General features: G+C 39.1%; 1 protein-coding gene across 3 annotated transcripts in view; it reads left to right on the top strand.

The window, feature by feature from the left end:
- Positions 1-17,857, top strand: part of MID2 (midline 2) — a 160,722-nt gene that overhangs the window by 23,576 nt on the left and 119,289 nt on the right. For all 3 annotated transcript variants that reach the window (XM_060182618.1, XM_060182617.1, XM_060182616.1), the window contains exon 2: positions 9,736-10,451. In XM_060182618.1, coding sequence (XP_060038601.1) covers positions 9,792-10,451 — 660 coding nt within the window. In that variant the 5' untranslated portion in view covers positions 9,736-9,791. The remainder of the gene's footprint in view (positions 1-9,735; positions 10,452-17,857) is intronic.

Genomic DNA, 17,857 nt, shown 5'->3' with positions numbered 1-17,857 from the left:
CAGAGGGTTAAAGAATAGGAAAAATTTCAAAGGAGGGGATGGAATACAGAGCTCTGGTGGTGGGAATTGTACCCCTCTTATCCTATGGTCTTGTCAGTATTTCCATTTTATAAATAAATAAATAAATAGGAAAGCTATCGGGGGAGGTGATAGGATATATAGATCTGGTGGTGGGAATTGTACCCTTCTTATGCTATGGTGTTGTAAGTATTTCTATTTTATAAATAAAAAATTTAAAACAAGCCCTTGACACCACACACACACACACACACACACACACACACACACACACACACACACACACAAACCCTGAAGGATAAAACTCTAACTTTACCTCTTAACTCCTCTATCACATTTTTACAAGACAGATGCAGAGTCAAGGAATGTGAGGTAGCACAATCATTATGCAATTTTTTTTCATGTCTGAGGCTTCTGGGTTTCATGTTCATTCCCAGGTACTGCGATAGCCAGAGTTAAACAGTGAATGTTCCAGTGAAAAGAAAAAGAGAAAGAAAAATAAATGAGGCAAGCAAGAAAGAAAAATGAATAGGATCAGGGATGAATTCAAGATCTCTTGCATTGAGCTGTCTTGTGGACCCAACTTTATAATTTATTTTAATTTAGTAAGAGAGGGGGATAGAAGAAAAGGACAGTAGAGACACCACAGCACTGCTCCACCACCTATGGCACTCCCCTAGTGCCTAAGGAAGGTATTTTAGATGACTGATGGTTGGCTTTTTTCTGTCAGTCTTTTTTTAAAAAATATTTTTAGGTTCCTTTATTTATTATTGGATAGAGACAGAGAGAAATTGAGAAGGGAGGTGGAGATAGAGAGGGAGAGAAACAGAGAGACACCTGCAGCCCTGCTTTACCACTTGTGAACTCTTCTCCTTGCAGCTGTGGACCAGAGGCTTGAACCTGGATCCTTGTGCACTGTAATGTGTGTGCTTAACCACTTGAACCACTGCCTGGCCTCTCTGTCAGAGTGTTTAAAGTTCCCTTTATTAGAAATTTGGTGTGGTTATACCAAATTATAGGATTTCAAGGATATAATTTCATAACCATACATGGTGTGTGCAAATTACCACAACCATATCAAGGAGTCTCTTGAGAACATTTTGAATGCTATGTACTCTTTTCGCTCCATGTAAAATTTCATAATGAAGTTCTATTGTCATGATTATTTGGGAACAATTTTTTATGTTTTCAAAGCAATTAAAGGAGTTTTTACTCTGTACTGAGGAATTTATATGGTATCTTTTTTTTTTTTTTGGCCTCCTAGAGGTTATTTTCCCCCCTTTTGTTGCCCTTGTTGTTTTATCATTGTGGTTATTATTGTTGTCGTTGATGTTGGACACGACAGAAAGAAATGGACAGAGGAGGGGAAGACAGAGAGGGGGAGAGAAAGATAGACACCTGCAGACCTGCTTCACCGTTTGTGAAGCAACCCCCCCCCCCGCAGGTGGGGAACCGGGGGCTAGAACCGGGGGCTAGAACCGGGATCCTTATGCCTGTCCTTGTGCTTTGTTCCATGTACGCTTAACCTGCTGGGCTACTGCCCAACCTCCTATGGTATTCTTTTTAGAAGAGTTGTGGTACTTGATTTTTATATAGGCTTTAGGGGGCTGGGCAGTTAAGCACACATAGCTTCAGCACAAAAACATAGCTTTCAGCAGTGCTTCTGACCAATTGTCAATTTTGGTCCAAGGCATTGCTTTATTTTTCCTGGTAGTTGCCAGCACAGAGATTTGAGAATTGTAGGCATACAGTTCTGGAGGAGGTAATAAAAATGCAATGCATGGTGGAGATGGGCCTAGAGGAGCTACAGCTCTGGAAGAGACTCAGAATGAGATTGATTCAGAGGTACTCAGAGGGACAGAGAGACTAAAATAGAAGCAGAAACAGGCCTTTTAGAAGTCCTCTTGTAAATAACAAAGATAAACTTCAGTTACTAAGGCGAGATGATTAAAATAAAGTTTCTAGGAAAAGAGCACAGGCATTGGCATTAGAATGATCCACTACTTGGGGCCAAACTGTGTCACACCCAGTTAAGCACAAATATTCCCAAGCGCAAAAACCTGGGCTGAGCTGCTTCTCCTCACTTTCAGGAAGGATGCTTCACAAGCAGTGAAACATGTCTGCAGGTGTCTATCTTTGTCTCCCTGTCTCTATCTCCCCCTCCTTTCTCATTTTCTTTCTGTCCTATATAATAAAAATTAAAAAGGAAAAAAATGTCACCAGGAGTTATGGATTCAGTGTTGGCACCAAGCCCCAGTAATAACCCTGGGGGCAGATAAAAGGATGAGGAGGAGGAGGAGGAAGAAGGAGGAGGAGAAGAAGAAGAAAAATAATAATGACAATACTCTGGGTGCATATGTTCCTAGTTTTGACTTACTTAACAGTGAGGAACTCCAATATCTTAACTAGAAATTGGTTGTAGCACTAGTTAACTCCTCATAAGCTTCTGGACAGAATCAAATGAAATAATGTATGTGTAGTGCTTAACATAGTACTCAGAATATAGAAGTTGCTCAACAAATGGTAGGTAGGTTCCTTCAATTTTATTGGTATTTTAGAGGTCCTCTATTTTACAGTTACTAAGTACCTAGTGTCTGTGAGGCACTATGTAGTGATAAAAAACAAAACGATATGATTGAGGCCTTCATGGAGTAGGGAGAGTTAGCTGGAGAAACAAATGTATAAATGAAATAGAGCGTTCTGGAGGCTACTGGTGGTTGGACTGATAAGCATGTAAATTAGTGAAGTCCAAGGTTTCTAGGGCAAGGAAGTGATATTTGTAATACATGGTGAGGGAAAGTTGGAAGAGATGTTTTTGTTATGTTCTTGTTGTTTTTCGGGGAGGGGAGGATAGCAAGCTCATTTTTGCATATGTTAAATTTTAGCACCTCAGGCATATTGGATGTATCTATTCATGGCAATATTCCTGTCTTGAGTAGAAGCTGGAATCTGTCAACCAATTCTGAGATTCCATGATCTATATACATTTTAATTGCTTTACTTTTTCATCTCTATAAGCAAGTGTAGATAGGTGTTGTAAGCTATGAAATATTGGCCAACAATTTTCAAGCAGACATAAATTGTAAAATAAGAATGTCACGTCTTAGTTTTTTAAAGTGCATAATCAAGTGTCTGAACTTAACAAATTGATAGTGACTTTTTTAAATTTTAATTTATTTAAAAAAGGAGACATTAACAAAACCATAGCATAAGAGGGGTACAACGCCACACAATTGCCAATACCAGATATCCGTATCCCACCCCCTCCCCTCATAGCTTTCCTATTCTTTAACCTTCTGGGAGTATGGACCCAAGGACATTGTGAGATGCAGAAGGTAGAAGGTCTGGCTTCTGTAGTTGCTTCCCTGCTGAACGTGGGCATTGACAGGTCGATCCATACTCCCAGCCTGTCTCTCTCTTTCCCTAGTAGGGTGGGGCTCCAGGACAAATTGGTGGGGTCGTCTGTCCAGGGAAGTCTGGTCGGCATCATGCTAGCATCTGGAACCTGGTGGCTGAAAAGAGAGTTAATATAAAAAGCCAAACAAATTGTTGACCAATCATGGATCTAAAGGCTAGAATAGTGCAAATGAAGTGTTGGGAGGGGTCCTCCATTTTGTAGATAGCTAGTAGGCATATTTTAGTTATATTTCAAAGGGCCTGTAGCTATACTAGTTTTTTTTTTTTCTTCTGAGCCTGAAATCTGATATACAGGTGGATCCAAGTTATTGTCTGGGGAGGTGATATCATGGCTGGATAAGGGACAGAAAGCTGGATCAGGGAAGAGAGTAGCTTCCAAATATGGGAAAGGTGTATAGATATTGTTGACTGTAAACCCTATCGATTTGATTTGTTCTGGGGCCCATATTCAGATTAGGAATCTATGTGACCTCTGCATCCCTCTAGATCTGAGCTCACATTCTGTGGTCATGAGTATGAACATTCCAAGTTGCCCCAATAGAAACCCATCTTCCTCAGGTGTAGCATAAAGTATGTTGTCCATCCTCCCTTTGGAGGATGGAACATTCTCTACCGTTGTTGATACAAGTTAAGGGCAAGGTCCTATGGGGGCCCACAAAGGGGTCTAAAGTATGCCAGTCTCTTGACCTTATTCAGCTTTTTCAGTCCTTGCTTTGATGAGGTTACCTTTGGAGTGAGTGAGAGAACTGTAATAGGAAGTAGGTGAGGAGGGTATCTAAGTCTAATTAGATACTATTTCATTAGGAACTTTATACTGACTCACTGCAGACTGTACACTACTTTTGCTTTCAGATATATATTTTGCCCTAGTTTATGGATATGTGTGAACATATGCTCTATCTCACAGGACCTGGTCTATACCTAGGTTTTGGGACTTTGTTAGGAAGTGAACCTTCTAGAATGGAATTAGAGAATACTATGAAAGGAAGGGTCTCACCTGAGTAATAAAGCTGAAGGGTTGTTATTCCACACCTGAAGTCTCTGGACACAGTCTGAAGGGAAGCATATTGAGGTGGTACTTGTTGCGTTGATTAGGGTGGGATCGGCGGATGCAATGTTATTTAGTATGAAATGAGAGAAACATGCAGGAAAGTGTGCCCTAAGGTTCCAGGACTGGGGGAAATACAGACTCTATAGTGGAAATGTGAGGTTCCTGGTGTCTTAGGGTTCAAGAAGACAATAGATAGTTATTGTTATAATCACATTATTTGGTAATTGGTTAACTTTCAAAAATCCCTTTGTTAGGATTTGCTGTATAATACCCAACATCACCATAATTTATGTCCTTTGACATTATTTGTATATGTGCCACCACTTGCTTCCGTTCTCCCTGGTCTAGGCTTTTGAGAGAGTCAACATATCAAAGACACAGCCTATATATTAAAAAGACTCAGTCTGTGCTTTAAAAAGTTTGAGACATACAATCAAAATTTCTCCTCTCATATTAATTAGTGATTTATATGACTACAAATTAATAGGAGTGTACATAAACATCATTCCTACCACCAAAAGACTGTGTCCCATCCCACCCACCCACCGTCCTTCTGCCCCAAGAAGCCGAGTATCCACCCTCACTCTTACCCTAGGGTTTTTACTTTGGTGCCCAACTCCATATTTAGTCAAATCCTTCATTTAGTTTCCCTTTCTGTTCTTCTTTCTCAGCTTCTGGTGATGAGTAGGATCATCCCATACTCATCTTTATCTTTCTGACTTAGCTCACTTAACATGATTTCTTCTAGCTCCGTCCAATATGGGTCAGAGAAGGTGGGTTCATTTGTTCTTAATAGCTGTGTAGTATTCCATTGTGTATATATACCACAGCTTTCTCAGCCAATAGTGACTGTTTTACAAAAAGTCCTTCACTTTTATTTTTATGGATGTATTTATCTTTTATTAGTGATTCAATGATGATTGACAAAATTGTGGGGTAAGAGGGGTACTATTCCATACAATTCCCACCATCAGAGTCCCATATCCCATCCCCTCCCCTCCACTGGAAGATTCCCTATTCTTTATCCTTCTGGGAGTATGGGCCAAAGTTCTTTATGGGATGCAGAAGGTGGGAGGTCTGGCTTCTGTAATTGCTTCTCTGCTGGAAATGTGCCTTAATTGGTGGATCCATAACCCCAGCCTGTCTCTACCTTTCCCTCGTGGATTAGCGCTCTGAGGTAGTGGGGTTTCAGGACACATTGATGGCGTCATTTGTCCAGGGAAGTCAGGTTGCCATCATGGTAGTATTTTTCAATTTCTATCTGTAAGTGAGATCACTCCATACTCATCCTTCTTTTTCTGAATTATCTCATTTAACATGATTCCTTCAAGCTCCATCCCAGATGAAGAATAAAGTGAAATCACCATTTTAATAGCTGAGTAGTATTCCATTGTGTATATATACCACAACTTGCTCAGCCACGCTTCTGTTGTCAGACACTTGGGTTGCTTCCAGGTTTTGGCTACTAGGAACATAGCTATACACAAATCTTTTTGGATGGGTGTGTTTTGTTCCTTAGGATATATCCCCAGGAGAGGAAATGCAAGATCATAGGGAAGGTCTTCTTCTAGCTTTCTGAGAGTACTCCAGACTGCTCTCCACAGGAGCTGAAACTATTGACATTCCCACTAGCAGTGCAGGAGGGTTCCTTTGTCCCCATAACCTCTCTAACATTTGTTGCTACTACCTTTTTTGATGTATGACATTCTCACAGAGTGAAGTGGTATCTCATTGTTGTCTTTATTTGCATTTCTCTGACAATCAATGGCATGGACTTCTTTTTTTCATATGTTTGTTGGCCTTTTGGATCTTTTCTGAGATGAATATTCTGTTTATATCCTCTCCCCATTTTTGGGTGGGGTCATTTCTTGTTGCTGAGTTTGGTGAACTTTTTATATATTTTGGTTATTAGCCTCTTGTCTGATGGATGGCATATGAAGATCTTCTCCCATTCTGTAAGGTGTTTCTTTGTTTGGTGTTTGGGTGGTGGTTTCTTTTGCTGTGCAGAGCTTTTTAATTTGGTGTAGTCCCGTTGGTTTATTATTTTTATTTAGTATTTTTGTAATTATGTATTTATTCATAAAATATTATATATATTTAGTTATTGGGAGAGACAGAGAAGTTGATAGGGATGGGAGATATAGGTGAAGGGAGAGAGATAAAGAGAGAGAGAGAGACCTTTAGCACTGCTTCACTGCTCCTGAAGCTTTTCTCCTAGCAGGTGAGGAGTAGGGGATCAAACCCAGGTCCTTGTGCATTGAGACATGTGCACGCTACCAGTGCACATGCGGTGTGCCACCACTCAGCCCCAGCCCTTCACTTTTACAACTCAAATTCCTTTTTTAAAAAATTCTTTATTGGGGGATTAATGTTTTACATTTTGACAGTAAATACAATAGTTTGTACATGCATAACATTTTCAGTTTTCCACATAAAAATATAACCCCCACTAGGTCCTCTGTCATCCTTTATGGACCTGTACTCTCACCCCGACCCACACCAGAGCCTTTTACTTTGGTGCAATACACCAATTCCAGTTCAGGTTCTACTTGTGTTTTCTCTTCTGATCTTGTTTTTCAACTTCTGCCTGAGCGTGAGATCATCCCATATTCATCTTTCTGTTTCTGACTTATTTCACTTAACATGATTTCTTCAAGCTCTATCCGAGATGGGCTGAAAATGGTGAAGTCACTGTTTTTAGTAGCACAACCCAAATTCCTATAGGCTTCTGTTTAATAACAAGTTTAGTGTACTTAAAAGGTTTGATTTAGAAACAAGTTTTAGAGGCAAGTGGTAGTGCACCTGGTAGAGTGTGCACATTACCATTCATATGGACCTGGATTCAAGTCCTCAGTTTGTTTTAAATTTATTTGTTTATTTCTACCAGTGTTATCATTGGGGCTTGGTGTCGGCACTATGAATGCACTGCTCCTTGTGGCCATCTTTCTTTTCTTTTCTTTTCTTTTCTTTTCTTTTCTTTTCTTTTCTTTTCTTTTCTTCTATAAGACAGAGAGAGCGGGGGATAGAGAAGGAGAAAGATAGACATCTGTAGACCTGCTTCACCACTCAGAAATGTCCCTGCTGTAGGTGGGGAGTGGAGGCTCAAACCCAGGTCCTTGTGTGTGTCCTTCAGCATTCTACCATGTGTGCTTAACCAGGTGTGCCACTGCTAGATCCCCAAGTCATCAGTTTCCACCTCCAAGGGGGAAACTTTACAAGCAGTGGAGCAGTGAAATAGCCCTCTCTCTCTCTCTCTCTCTCTCTCTCTCCTCTTTCTTGTCTCTATCAGAAAAAGAAAAGATAAATATAAAATAATTTTAAGTAAGAAGCAGGTTTTAGGGACACATCTATTGTACCTAAAGCATAGCTGTACTCCAGTATTTAAGTATCTGTGAGAGGTGTTTCAAGGGATAACTTATAGATAGACACAATCTAATAAAATATCAAGGACAGCAACAAGTTCTCAAGCCACAGTGAGGGTCTCCAAAGATAGTGAGATGACAAACAAAAGTTATTTTTTAATTTTTATTTATTTATTTATTTTTACTTTTGCTGCCCTTGTTTTTTATTGTTGTGGTTATTATTGTTGTTGTTATTGACATTGTTGTTGTTAGATAGGATAGAGAGAAATGGAGAGAAGAGAGGAAGACAGAGAAGGGGAGAGAAAGATAGACACCTGCAGACCTGCTTCACTGCCTGTGAAGCGACTCCCCTGCAGGTGGGGAGCCAGGGACTGGAACCGGGATTCTTAACCCAGTCCTTGCACTTCATGCCATGTGCGCTTAACCCGCTGTGCTACAGCCTGACTCTCAACAAGTTATTTTAAAATAAGATTCCTTTTTCTCTTATATAAATAGAATAAACATTTTAGTCACTATATTATATTTTCCATATTTAAAGCTAGTATATAATATCTCTGTGTGTCACTTTTAATTAGGAAAAGAAAACTATACCAATAAGTAAACATTCAGTTCAGACTTGTCTGTGGGAGAAGACAGTTTCTTATCACTTGGGTGAATCCTTTCTCAGATGTACACTGAAATGAACGTTTCCAATAAAATGAAGGTTATGTGAATTTTTTTGGTTCCTTCTCGTTACTAATTTATATCTCAATCTTGATTTGAACTTTGTTATGCTTTAGGAAGTATGTGAAAAGGCACATGGGAGATAAACTTCATAGCAGGCTTTTGTTACTTCAACAGATGTTTAATAATAAAATCAAACTGAAGTCATGCAGAAATTAATATATTTTCATTATTGATCATCAGGTTTTTATAATTTTTTAATTTCATTTATAAAAAGGAAACACTGACAAAACTGTAGTTTCTACTGAGTAAGTTGAAATCATTTATCATTGAGCTTGATCAAAGGAAGAGTTTTCTGAAGGTGAGGGGGGAAGTGAAAGTAAAAACTGTTATCTTTTGTCTCCAGTGACTCAGATTATTAGAGATAGTATAAAATAGAAATTTCTGTGTGTGATAATAGGAAGTAATTCAAGTCCACATTCTGAAGGACTTATTTTTCTTCACTGATAACTACATCTTTCTAATGTTCTTTCTTTTTCAAGCACACTATTCAGAACGGAATAATTTCAGGAATCATAGAGCTTGTTTGAAATACAGTTTTGTTTTCCTTCCATTACATGTGAAGTAGGAGGAAGCCCCTATATTTTACCTTGAAGTAAAATAGAGAACACTATTGGAGAATGGAAATTGAGGATTTTTCTGGGCTTGGGGTCATCATACTTCAGAGCTAGAAATATCAATAGAGAAGGGCTGGGGAGACAGCATATTGGTTATGCAAGAGACTCTCATGTCTGAGGTTCTGAGGTCTCAGGTTCATTCCCAGCCCCACCATAAACCAGAGCTAAGCAGTGCTCTGATCTTTTTGTCTCTCTCTGTCTCTCTCTCTGTCTCTCTCTTTCATTAAAAATATCTTTTTAAAAAAGAATATGATAGAGAATGATCCATGCTGGTGTTGAGAGCTGGAATAGAAATGTTAATCAGTAAATCGGGATTCAGAGGTGGCCACTGGGTTCTATTTTTCAGTACAGGAAAATAAATGCAGGTATTTGTCAAAAACAGAATTTGAAGGAAAAGGCTTTTTGATTAATTCCCAAATCACTTTCCAATTGCTCTGGCATCCTGGGGAGTCCAGCATGTAAAACCTCCATTGGTTAGTGTATAATTATGCTGCATCCACTTTTCCTTTGGAAATGCTTAATGACGTTCGCTTTGTATTCCTTGCAGGTGAAAGCCCGGCCTCTGTGGTTCTTAATGCCTCAGCAGGATTATTTTCACTAAAGATGGAAACACTGGAGTCTGAATTGACCTGTCCAATCTGCCTAGAGTTGTTTGAAGACCCCCTTCTGCTCCCTTGTGCTCATAGCCTCTGCTTCAGTTGTGCCCATCGCATTTTGGTCTCCAGCTGCAGCTCTGGTGAATCCATTGAACCCATTACTGCTTTCCAGTGTCCTACCTGCAGGTATGTTATCTCGCTGAACCACCGGGGTCTGGATGGCCTCAAGAGGAATGTGACTCTGCAGAACATTATTGACCGCTTCCAGAAGGCTTCCGTCAGTGGCCCCAATTCCCCAAGTGAGAGCCGCCGGGAGAGGACTTACAGGCCCAGCACCGCCATGTCTAGTGAGCGAATTGCTTGCCAATTTTGTGAGCAGGACCCACCGCGGGATGCAGTGAAAACATGCATCACTTGTGAGGTTTCCTACTGTGACCGTTGCCTGCGGGCCACACACCCCAACAAGAAGCCTTTCACCAGCCACCGCCTGGTGGAACCAATGCCAGATACACACCTTCGAGGAATCACCTGCCTGGACCATGAGAATGAGAAAGTGAACATGTACTGTGTATCAGATGACCAATTGATCTGTGCCTTATGCAAACTGGTGGGGCGTCACCGGGACCATCAGGTCGCTTCCTTGAATGATCGATTTGAGAAACTCAAGGTGAGTGATCTGGGAATTATCCCTTACACAACTTTGTTTCCATATATATATATGGAAACAAAGTTGTATATATATATATATATATATATATATATATCTCACTATTGTGGTATATACACAAAGTTGTATATATATATCACTAGTAAATATATATATCACTAGTTAATATATATGTGTATATATATATTAATGATTTGCTAGTGATTTATGGGGCTGAGGCAGTGGTGCACCATGTGAAGCACATATGTTACCAAGCAAAACGACCCTGGTTCCAGCTCCTGTTCACCACTTGCAGGGGAGATGCTTCAAAAGCTGTGAAGTAGATCTGCAGATATCTATCTTTCTCTATCCCTCTCTATGTCACCACAGCTTTCAGTTTCTCTCTGTCCTATAAAATAAAACAGAAAAAAATGTTGTTCTTGGTGTTATTGCTATTGTTGCTATTGCTGTTGTTGGATAGGACAGAGAGAAATGGAGAGAGAGGAAGACAGAGGGGGAGAGAAAGATAGACACCTGCAGACCTGTTTCACTGCTTGTGAAGTGACTCCCCTACAGGTGGGGAGCCAGGGGCTCAACATACACAGAACTCTTACCAAGCTGGAGCAATAACACTGGTGGCAATAAAAAAAGGTGACTTATAAGATTACATAACTTTGTTGCTTTGTACACACTTACAGCCTGCAAGTTCCCTAATAAAATAGGTTCTTTTTTTTCTTCCTATTTGACAAATGAGTTTACTCCAAATCATTGTCATGAGGAATAAGCTAGCCACCTGCAAACTCTCAATAAAATCTGTTCCATCTGTAGCAAAAACTTGTGTGCATTTACTTACCTCTCCTCTTACCATGACCTTCCACACCAGTGGTCTATTCCAGGAAGCAATATTCTCCTTGGTCAGTGACATATAGGACATTAGATATCTCTGTCCTGATCTTTCCACATCTTTTAAGTCTGTGAGTACTTGTGTAGGCATACTAAACTTATCATATTTGTTGATTTACATATGTCTGCTGCATAGAGCAATGAGAGGGCTGGGTGTGTCTCTGTGTAGGTGTGGTTGGAGGTGTCTGAGTCCTTACGTAGCTGAGAGATTTTTGTGGAGGACAGTAGTGTGTGTGTTTGTACTTTCAGTGCACTAAAGTGGCAAAGGTTTGTAGTTGCTCTATAGAAATTGCCTTCAAACCCATAACATGCCACTAATTCTAATCCGATCTCACAAAATGAAAGAAACTGACAAACTCCAAAGACAGGGATAACTTGAGATAAAACTTAAAATAAAGGTAGCATGCATTTATTTCAGGATTAGATTCTGTGCAAGTAAGTATTATATGTTGTGGGTTAGAGACTGTAGCACTTGTTTATTGTCCCTGCCTTGGAAGGTCCTAGTTCTGTGCACAATGGACAATGTTTTGTTGTGTCATTTAGTCTGAGTGCCTATTTTTTTAAAGGTCCTTCTATCTCGTGGTCTTATTAGCAAATGTCAGAGCTAGAAAATTGTTTTATTTCTATTGCCTGCCTGCAGTGTACAACCTTATGTGGTACAATGTTATTAATTGTAGTCTCCATGCTGTGTATTTAAACCCTGTGATTTATTTTTGTAACTGAAGTTTGTACATTTTGATCTCCTTCAATTGTACTTTGGAAGCCTTTTATTTTTAAATGGTATAAACTTTGATAGGTTAAGTGATTTGATCAACCTCACAGAACTAGTTGTAGGAGAGCTGGCACTGGAGCTCTACCTTTAGACCCTAAGTTAAATGTGATTTAAAACTTAACTTCATGATCCAGCAACTTCACATTTCAAGGGTCACAGATAAATAATTAACAGCATCAAAGGAAGGACATATTATGTAAACTTAGTTTCATAATGGCAAGAGACGAAGGCAGGGTTGCAGGAAAATGGGGGGATGTGGAGTGGATGGAATAATCTCTGCCAAATATTTGCAGGTGTTGTAACTATAATAAGGCAGTGGCCTTGAGAAAGATTCCAAACAGAAAAATATGTATCCATATGTACTTTGAGATAACAAAAGACTGGATAGAATCATCCTGTATCTACAGAGCACTAGCTTTTTGAAAACATCCAAAAACATTACAAAAAGGGGGGGGGGCAGGGTGATTGATGAGCTATTTGGCATCAGGCAGCTATAGCCCTCATCCCCAGGGGTGCATGGAGCACAAAAGTATTTTACTAAAAGATACTTTAGTCTGCAATTAATCAGTGATTTTTTTTTTGAGAAGGGAAGGCCAGATTTCAGATTTTGAAATGTTCTTTTTTTTTAAGTTTGCAGAAAATTCTGATTATAAATTAAGTGGAAAGTTTTTTTTTTTGTTCATTTCTGGATGAGGAGTGGAAACATATGAATCACTCCCTACCCTGTGGTTTGTTATGTTGTCTGGAACATCTTGGACTTTGGGGAGTGAGAGGGAGGTGGTGTGTGTGTGTGTGTGTGTGTGTGTGTGTGTGTGTGTGTGTGTGTGTGTGTGTGTGAGACTTTGGTTTGATGCCAAATGTGAAAGGATATTAGTTCTCCACATTAAGCAAAGAGGAAGTCTGATTTTAGTGTTACATATGCTTACTTCTTTCAGTTGATTTTATTTAGAGAAATGTTTTAGTATTATCACCTTAATCTGATATATTTTCAAGGAAAATAAAGAAAGGTAACTGATAAAAACTATAGGGAAGATAGCCTTGAGTATACACCCAGAGTGCTATATGGGAGTACTACAAGAGGAGGAGAAAATGAATACCATGGGGCCCGCAAAATAGTTCACTTGGATAGTGTGCTGCTTTGCCATGTATACAGCCCAGTTCACACCTGGCTCCCACCATGTTGAAGGAGGCATTGATGATGTGGTCTCTTTACTTTATCTGTCTAAGAAAGAAAGAAAAAGAAAGTAAATGGAGAGTATATAGTCCTAGGAATTTGACTTTCTGGCTAGCAAGCTAATATATATATATATATATATATATATATATATATATATATATATATATAGTTCTGGGTTTTTGCAGTAGGGTTTTTCTTTCATTCTTTCTCTTTTTCTTTTTTTCTGCAGCCCCAGGAATTCACACATGTGCAATACTGCCACTTCTGGTTCAACTTTATCATTCTTTGTGAGAGAGAGAGAGAGAGAGAGAGAGAGAGAGAGAGAGAGAGAATAGGGAAGGAGAAATAGAGAGGGAGAGATATCATAGCACTGCTGCACCATCCATGGTACACGCTTGGTAAGGTACATACTGTACCATGTGAGCTAGCATCTAGTCCCTAGTTGGCTTTTTATTGCCACTAGGATCATTATTGGGACTCAGTGCTTCCACTCAGTGGCTTTTTTTTTTTTCATTGCTCTCAGTGGCTTTTTTCCCTAGAGATTTCATTGCTCTCAGTGGCTTTTTTTTCATTGCTCTCAGTGGCTTTTTCCTCTAGAGATTGAAAGACAGAGATAAAGAGGGATAATGTCAGAGAAAAAAGGAGAGACACCACAGCACCACTTCGCTGCTTGTGAAACTTCCTTCCTGCAGGTGCTTCCATATGAGGGCCCAAGGTTTAAATACAGATTCTCCTCTGTGACAGTGTGTGCATTCTACTAGGTGAACCAGCTGCAAGCCCCTGTTGACATTTTTAAGTACCTTTTTATGTACTGACTTCTCTGATTTGGATTAATGGTCTCTAATATGTATTTTCTCAATGAAGAATTACTTTTAGCAACTGGGTGGTGGCAAACCTGGTTGAGTGCAAACATTATGATGTGCAAGGACATTATTTTGAGCCGTAGATCCTTGCCTACAGGGGGGATGTTTCAAGAGCAGTGAATCAGGTCTTCAGATGTCTCTTTTTCTCTCTCCCTATCTACCTCCCCCTCCATTCTCAACATCTCTGTGTCCTATCAAATAAAATAGAAAGAAAAACAAAAGAAAAAATGTCTCTTGGGAGCCGTGTATTTGTAGTGCTAGCACCAAGCCCCATCGACAATTTGATATAAAACAAACAAAAAGTATTAGCATTACATTCTAGCAGAATAACCAGAAACTATCCTGCCTTCTTAACATGTACGCAAAATGTATTAAAAGACTTGTGATTCTTACTATACTTTATTATCCCTCTTAAATTCCATGTCCTTCAAAAGGTTATAGTGACTCAATTAATTCTGGAAATCTAAATTTAATTCAGAACTATTGTGTTCATAACTACTACGAAGTGCTGGAAATTGACCCCAGGCCTTTATGCATGCCCATTACCATTGAACCACCTTTCCCACACAACTTTTTTCCCATTGTTTTAGAACATTGGTTTTTAAAAATTTTTTTTTAAATTTTTATTTATAAAAAGGAAACATTGACAAAACCATAGGATAAAAGGGGTACAGCTTTGCTCAATTCCCACCACCAGAACTCTATCCCATCCCCTCCCCTGATAGCTCTCCTATTCTTTAACCCTCTGGGAGTATGGACCCAAGGTCATTGTGGGATGCAGAAGGTTGAAGGTCTGGCTTCTGTAACTGCTTCCCAGCTGAACATGGGCATTGACAGGTCAAGCCATACTACAACATTGTTTTATGAGTGGGAGAGGGAGAAAGAGGCAGTGAGAAATGTAGAGATAGAACAAAGCACCATTTCACCACCCATAAAAGTTTTTGCTGCTCCTGTGTGGTACTGGGGATTGAACCTAGATCGTCATGCTTGTGAGTTGGACACTCTATCACTGAGCCTTCTCTCTCAGTTACCATTGTACAGTTTATAAGAATAACTAATTTGGAGGTAAGACTGTGGCACAATAAGGTGTACATATTACGATGTCCAAGGATTTGAGTTTAAGTCCTCAGACACCACCTTCAAGGAGGAAGCTTTGTGAGTGGTAAGACAGTGTTTCAGGTGTCTCTTTACATCTCTCTCTGCCTATCTCCCCCATTCCTTCTCAATTTCTCTCTGTTTCTGTGAAAAAGTGGGGGGAAGCAGTGGGAGTGGTGGATTAATAATACAGGCAATAAGCCTCAGTGATAACCCTGGTGGCAATTAAATAAAAATAATTTAAACACGAATAAGCATTTTCTTTATTATTTCTCTTCATGTACATGTGCTGCATTTCTAGAACGCTGTTTCATAGTTTAGAATTTTTATTTCTATATGAACTCCTCCCTTTAGAGAAATAATGACATTCTTCTATTAAGAAATTCTGGCTTTATAAAAACAAACTAACAAAAGGTCAGATTTCAGTGGTTTACTACAGGAGACAGACCTCAAGTCAATGTGCTAAGCCCTGCACAGCTAAATTCCCACACTGCCCATCTATCTTCCTTTTACTCCACTATTCTGAATCAGTGCTGCCTTTGCCAACCTGGGCTAGCCATACCATTTTTTTCCCTGATTTTTGGCTTTCACTTGTGATATTCTCTTGACCTGCTTAAAAATTTTATCTATTCTTTTTGATTATTGCATTTTTATCATTAGAGATCTAACAGTGTCTACCTAGTACTGTTAAAAAAAAAAAGATGTCTCTGTGAGACTGGCAGTAGTGCCTCGGGTTAAGCGCAGGTGGCACAAAGCACAAGGACCAGCATAAGAATCCAGGTTCCAGCCCTTGGCTCCCCACCTGCAAGGGAGTCATTTCACAGGCGATGAAGCAGGTCTTATGGTGTCTGTCTTTCTCTCTCCCTCTCTGTCTTCCCTATCTCCCTCCATTTCTCTCTGTCCTATCCAACAATAACGACATCAATGACAACAACAGTAATAACTACAATAAAACAACAAGGGCAACAAAAGGAAACAAATAAATAACTTTTATTAAATCTTAAAAAAAGATATATCTGTTTGTTTTTAACAGAGCACTGCTCAGCTTTGGCTTATGGTGGCACCGAGGATTGAACCTAGGACCTTTGGGGCCTCAGATATGCAAGTTCTATGCTGTACTGCCAATTTATCTCCCAAGCTTAATCTTCCCTGATCTTTAGTGTTCAGTTGAAACCCCCAGAAATACCCTATCATATCCTTAATATATTATAACTTTTTATTTTTAGATCAAACACAATGTTTTTATTTTTAACCATTATCCTTAAGGTCTGGTACATATATTTTATAGTAAAAAATTTCCAGTAAATCAAATCTTCATATAATGAATTTGCAGGATGTAGAACCGTGTCGATAACTTGTTTTAGACTTATAAGATATAAATCTGTTTGGAAATTAGGAATACTTCAGAAGTCTGAAAAATATCCTGTGAGTTCCTGATAATATTTAAAGAAACAAGAACCTCAGTGTGAGCAAAGTATGGCATATCCTTAATTTTATGTGCCTATTCATTTTTATTACAAAAAGTTTTCCAACTACCTAACCCTATGGTGACATCTGTGTATAAATCACATGTGATTATTGTAATTCTCTTTGAAAGTGATGTCTTCACATTTCCATGCCCACAGCCTGCCAAAAATATAGCTGATGAAAACCAGGGGGAATAGAGGAATTTCCTGAAAGGAATAAACAAACATTTTTTTCTTTCTGTCATTACATTTCCACAAATTCATTATTACAAGTAATTCGTAAATGTAGTTACATTTAAGTATCAGAATCTTGTTGTTATAAAATATTACCTGGCATTAAAGTAAGCTTTTTGTTATGGGGAGGTAAAACACACACACATACACACACACACACACACACACACACACACACACACACACACACACACGGGTGAGGGAGACAGAGAGAAACTAAAACAAGTGAAGATTGTCAGACAAAGAGAATGGGGATATGGGACTTAAATAATGTTGAAAGGAAAGTCATAGCAAAAGCTAAAAGGTTGGAAAATATGTTATTCTAGAATGCTACCATGGTTGAGTACTTGTCCTTCCTACTCAGCCATTCTGTCATCCACTCACTCATTTTCACTCAGCCACCACCAGTCATTTGTCTACTCACCCACTTGACATCCACTTCTGTCTGCCAAGACAGATACCCTCTCAAATTATTTGCCAGTGGCCATTTGACTGCTTCTGAAATAGCATGAGAAAAAATGAAAGTAAAATATCTTTATGGTTGTTGTTGAAAATGAAAGTAAAATATCTTTATGGTTAATGTGTTGAAAGAGGTGTGTGTGTGTGTGTGTTTGTGATTATGTATTTTTTCATGAGTTGAGTGACTAAAAAAGGACACTATGTCTCTTTGTGTCTCAGTATATCTATAAATGTGTGTCACTATGTATGGGGAAGAGAGAATGTCTGTATTACTCATCTATGGACACATCAGCAGAAAACTTAGATATGAGTATACCATGAGTGCAAGGCAAGATTTCTGTAGTCAGTAAGGATAAAGAGAGCCTCAGTAGAAACTATCTTTATATATTTCCCTTTTCTTGCCCTTGTTTATTGCTGTTGTAGTTATTATTGTTGTTGTTATTGATGTCGTTGTTGTT

The sequence above is a fragment of the Erinaceus europaeus genome, chromosome X, assembly GCF_950295315.1.
Source record: "Erinaceus europaeus chromosome X, mEriEur2.1, whole genome shotgun sequence".
Lineage (NCBI taxonomy): Eukaryota > Metazoa > Chordata > Mammalia > Eulipotyphla > Erinaceidae > Erinaceus > Erinaceus europaeus.
The sequence above is the reverse complement of the archived record's forward strand: the minus strand, read 5'-3'. Positions and strand labels throughout refer to the sequence as shown.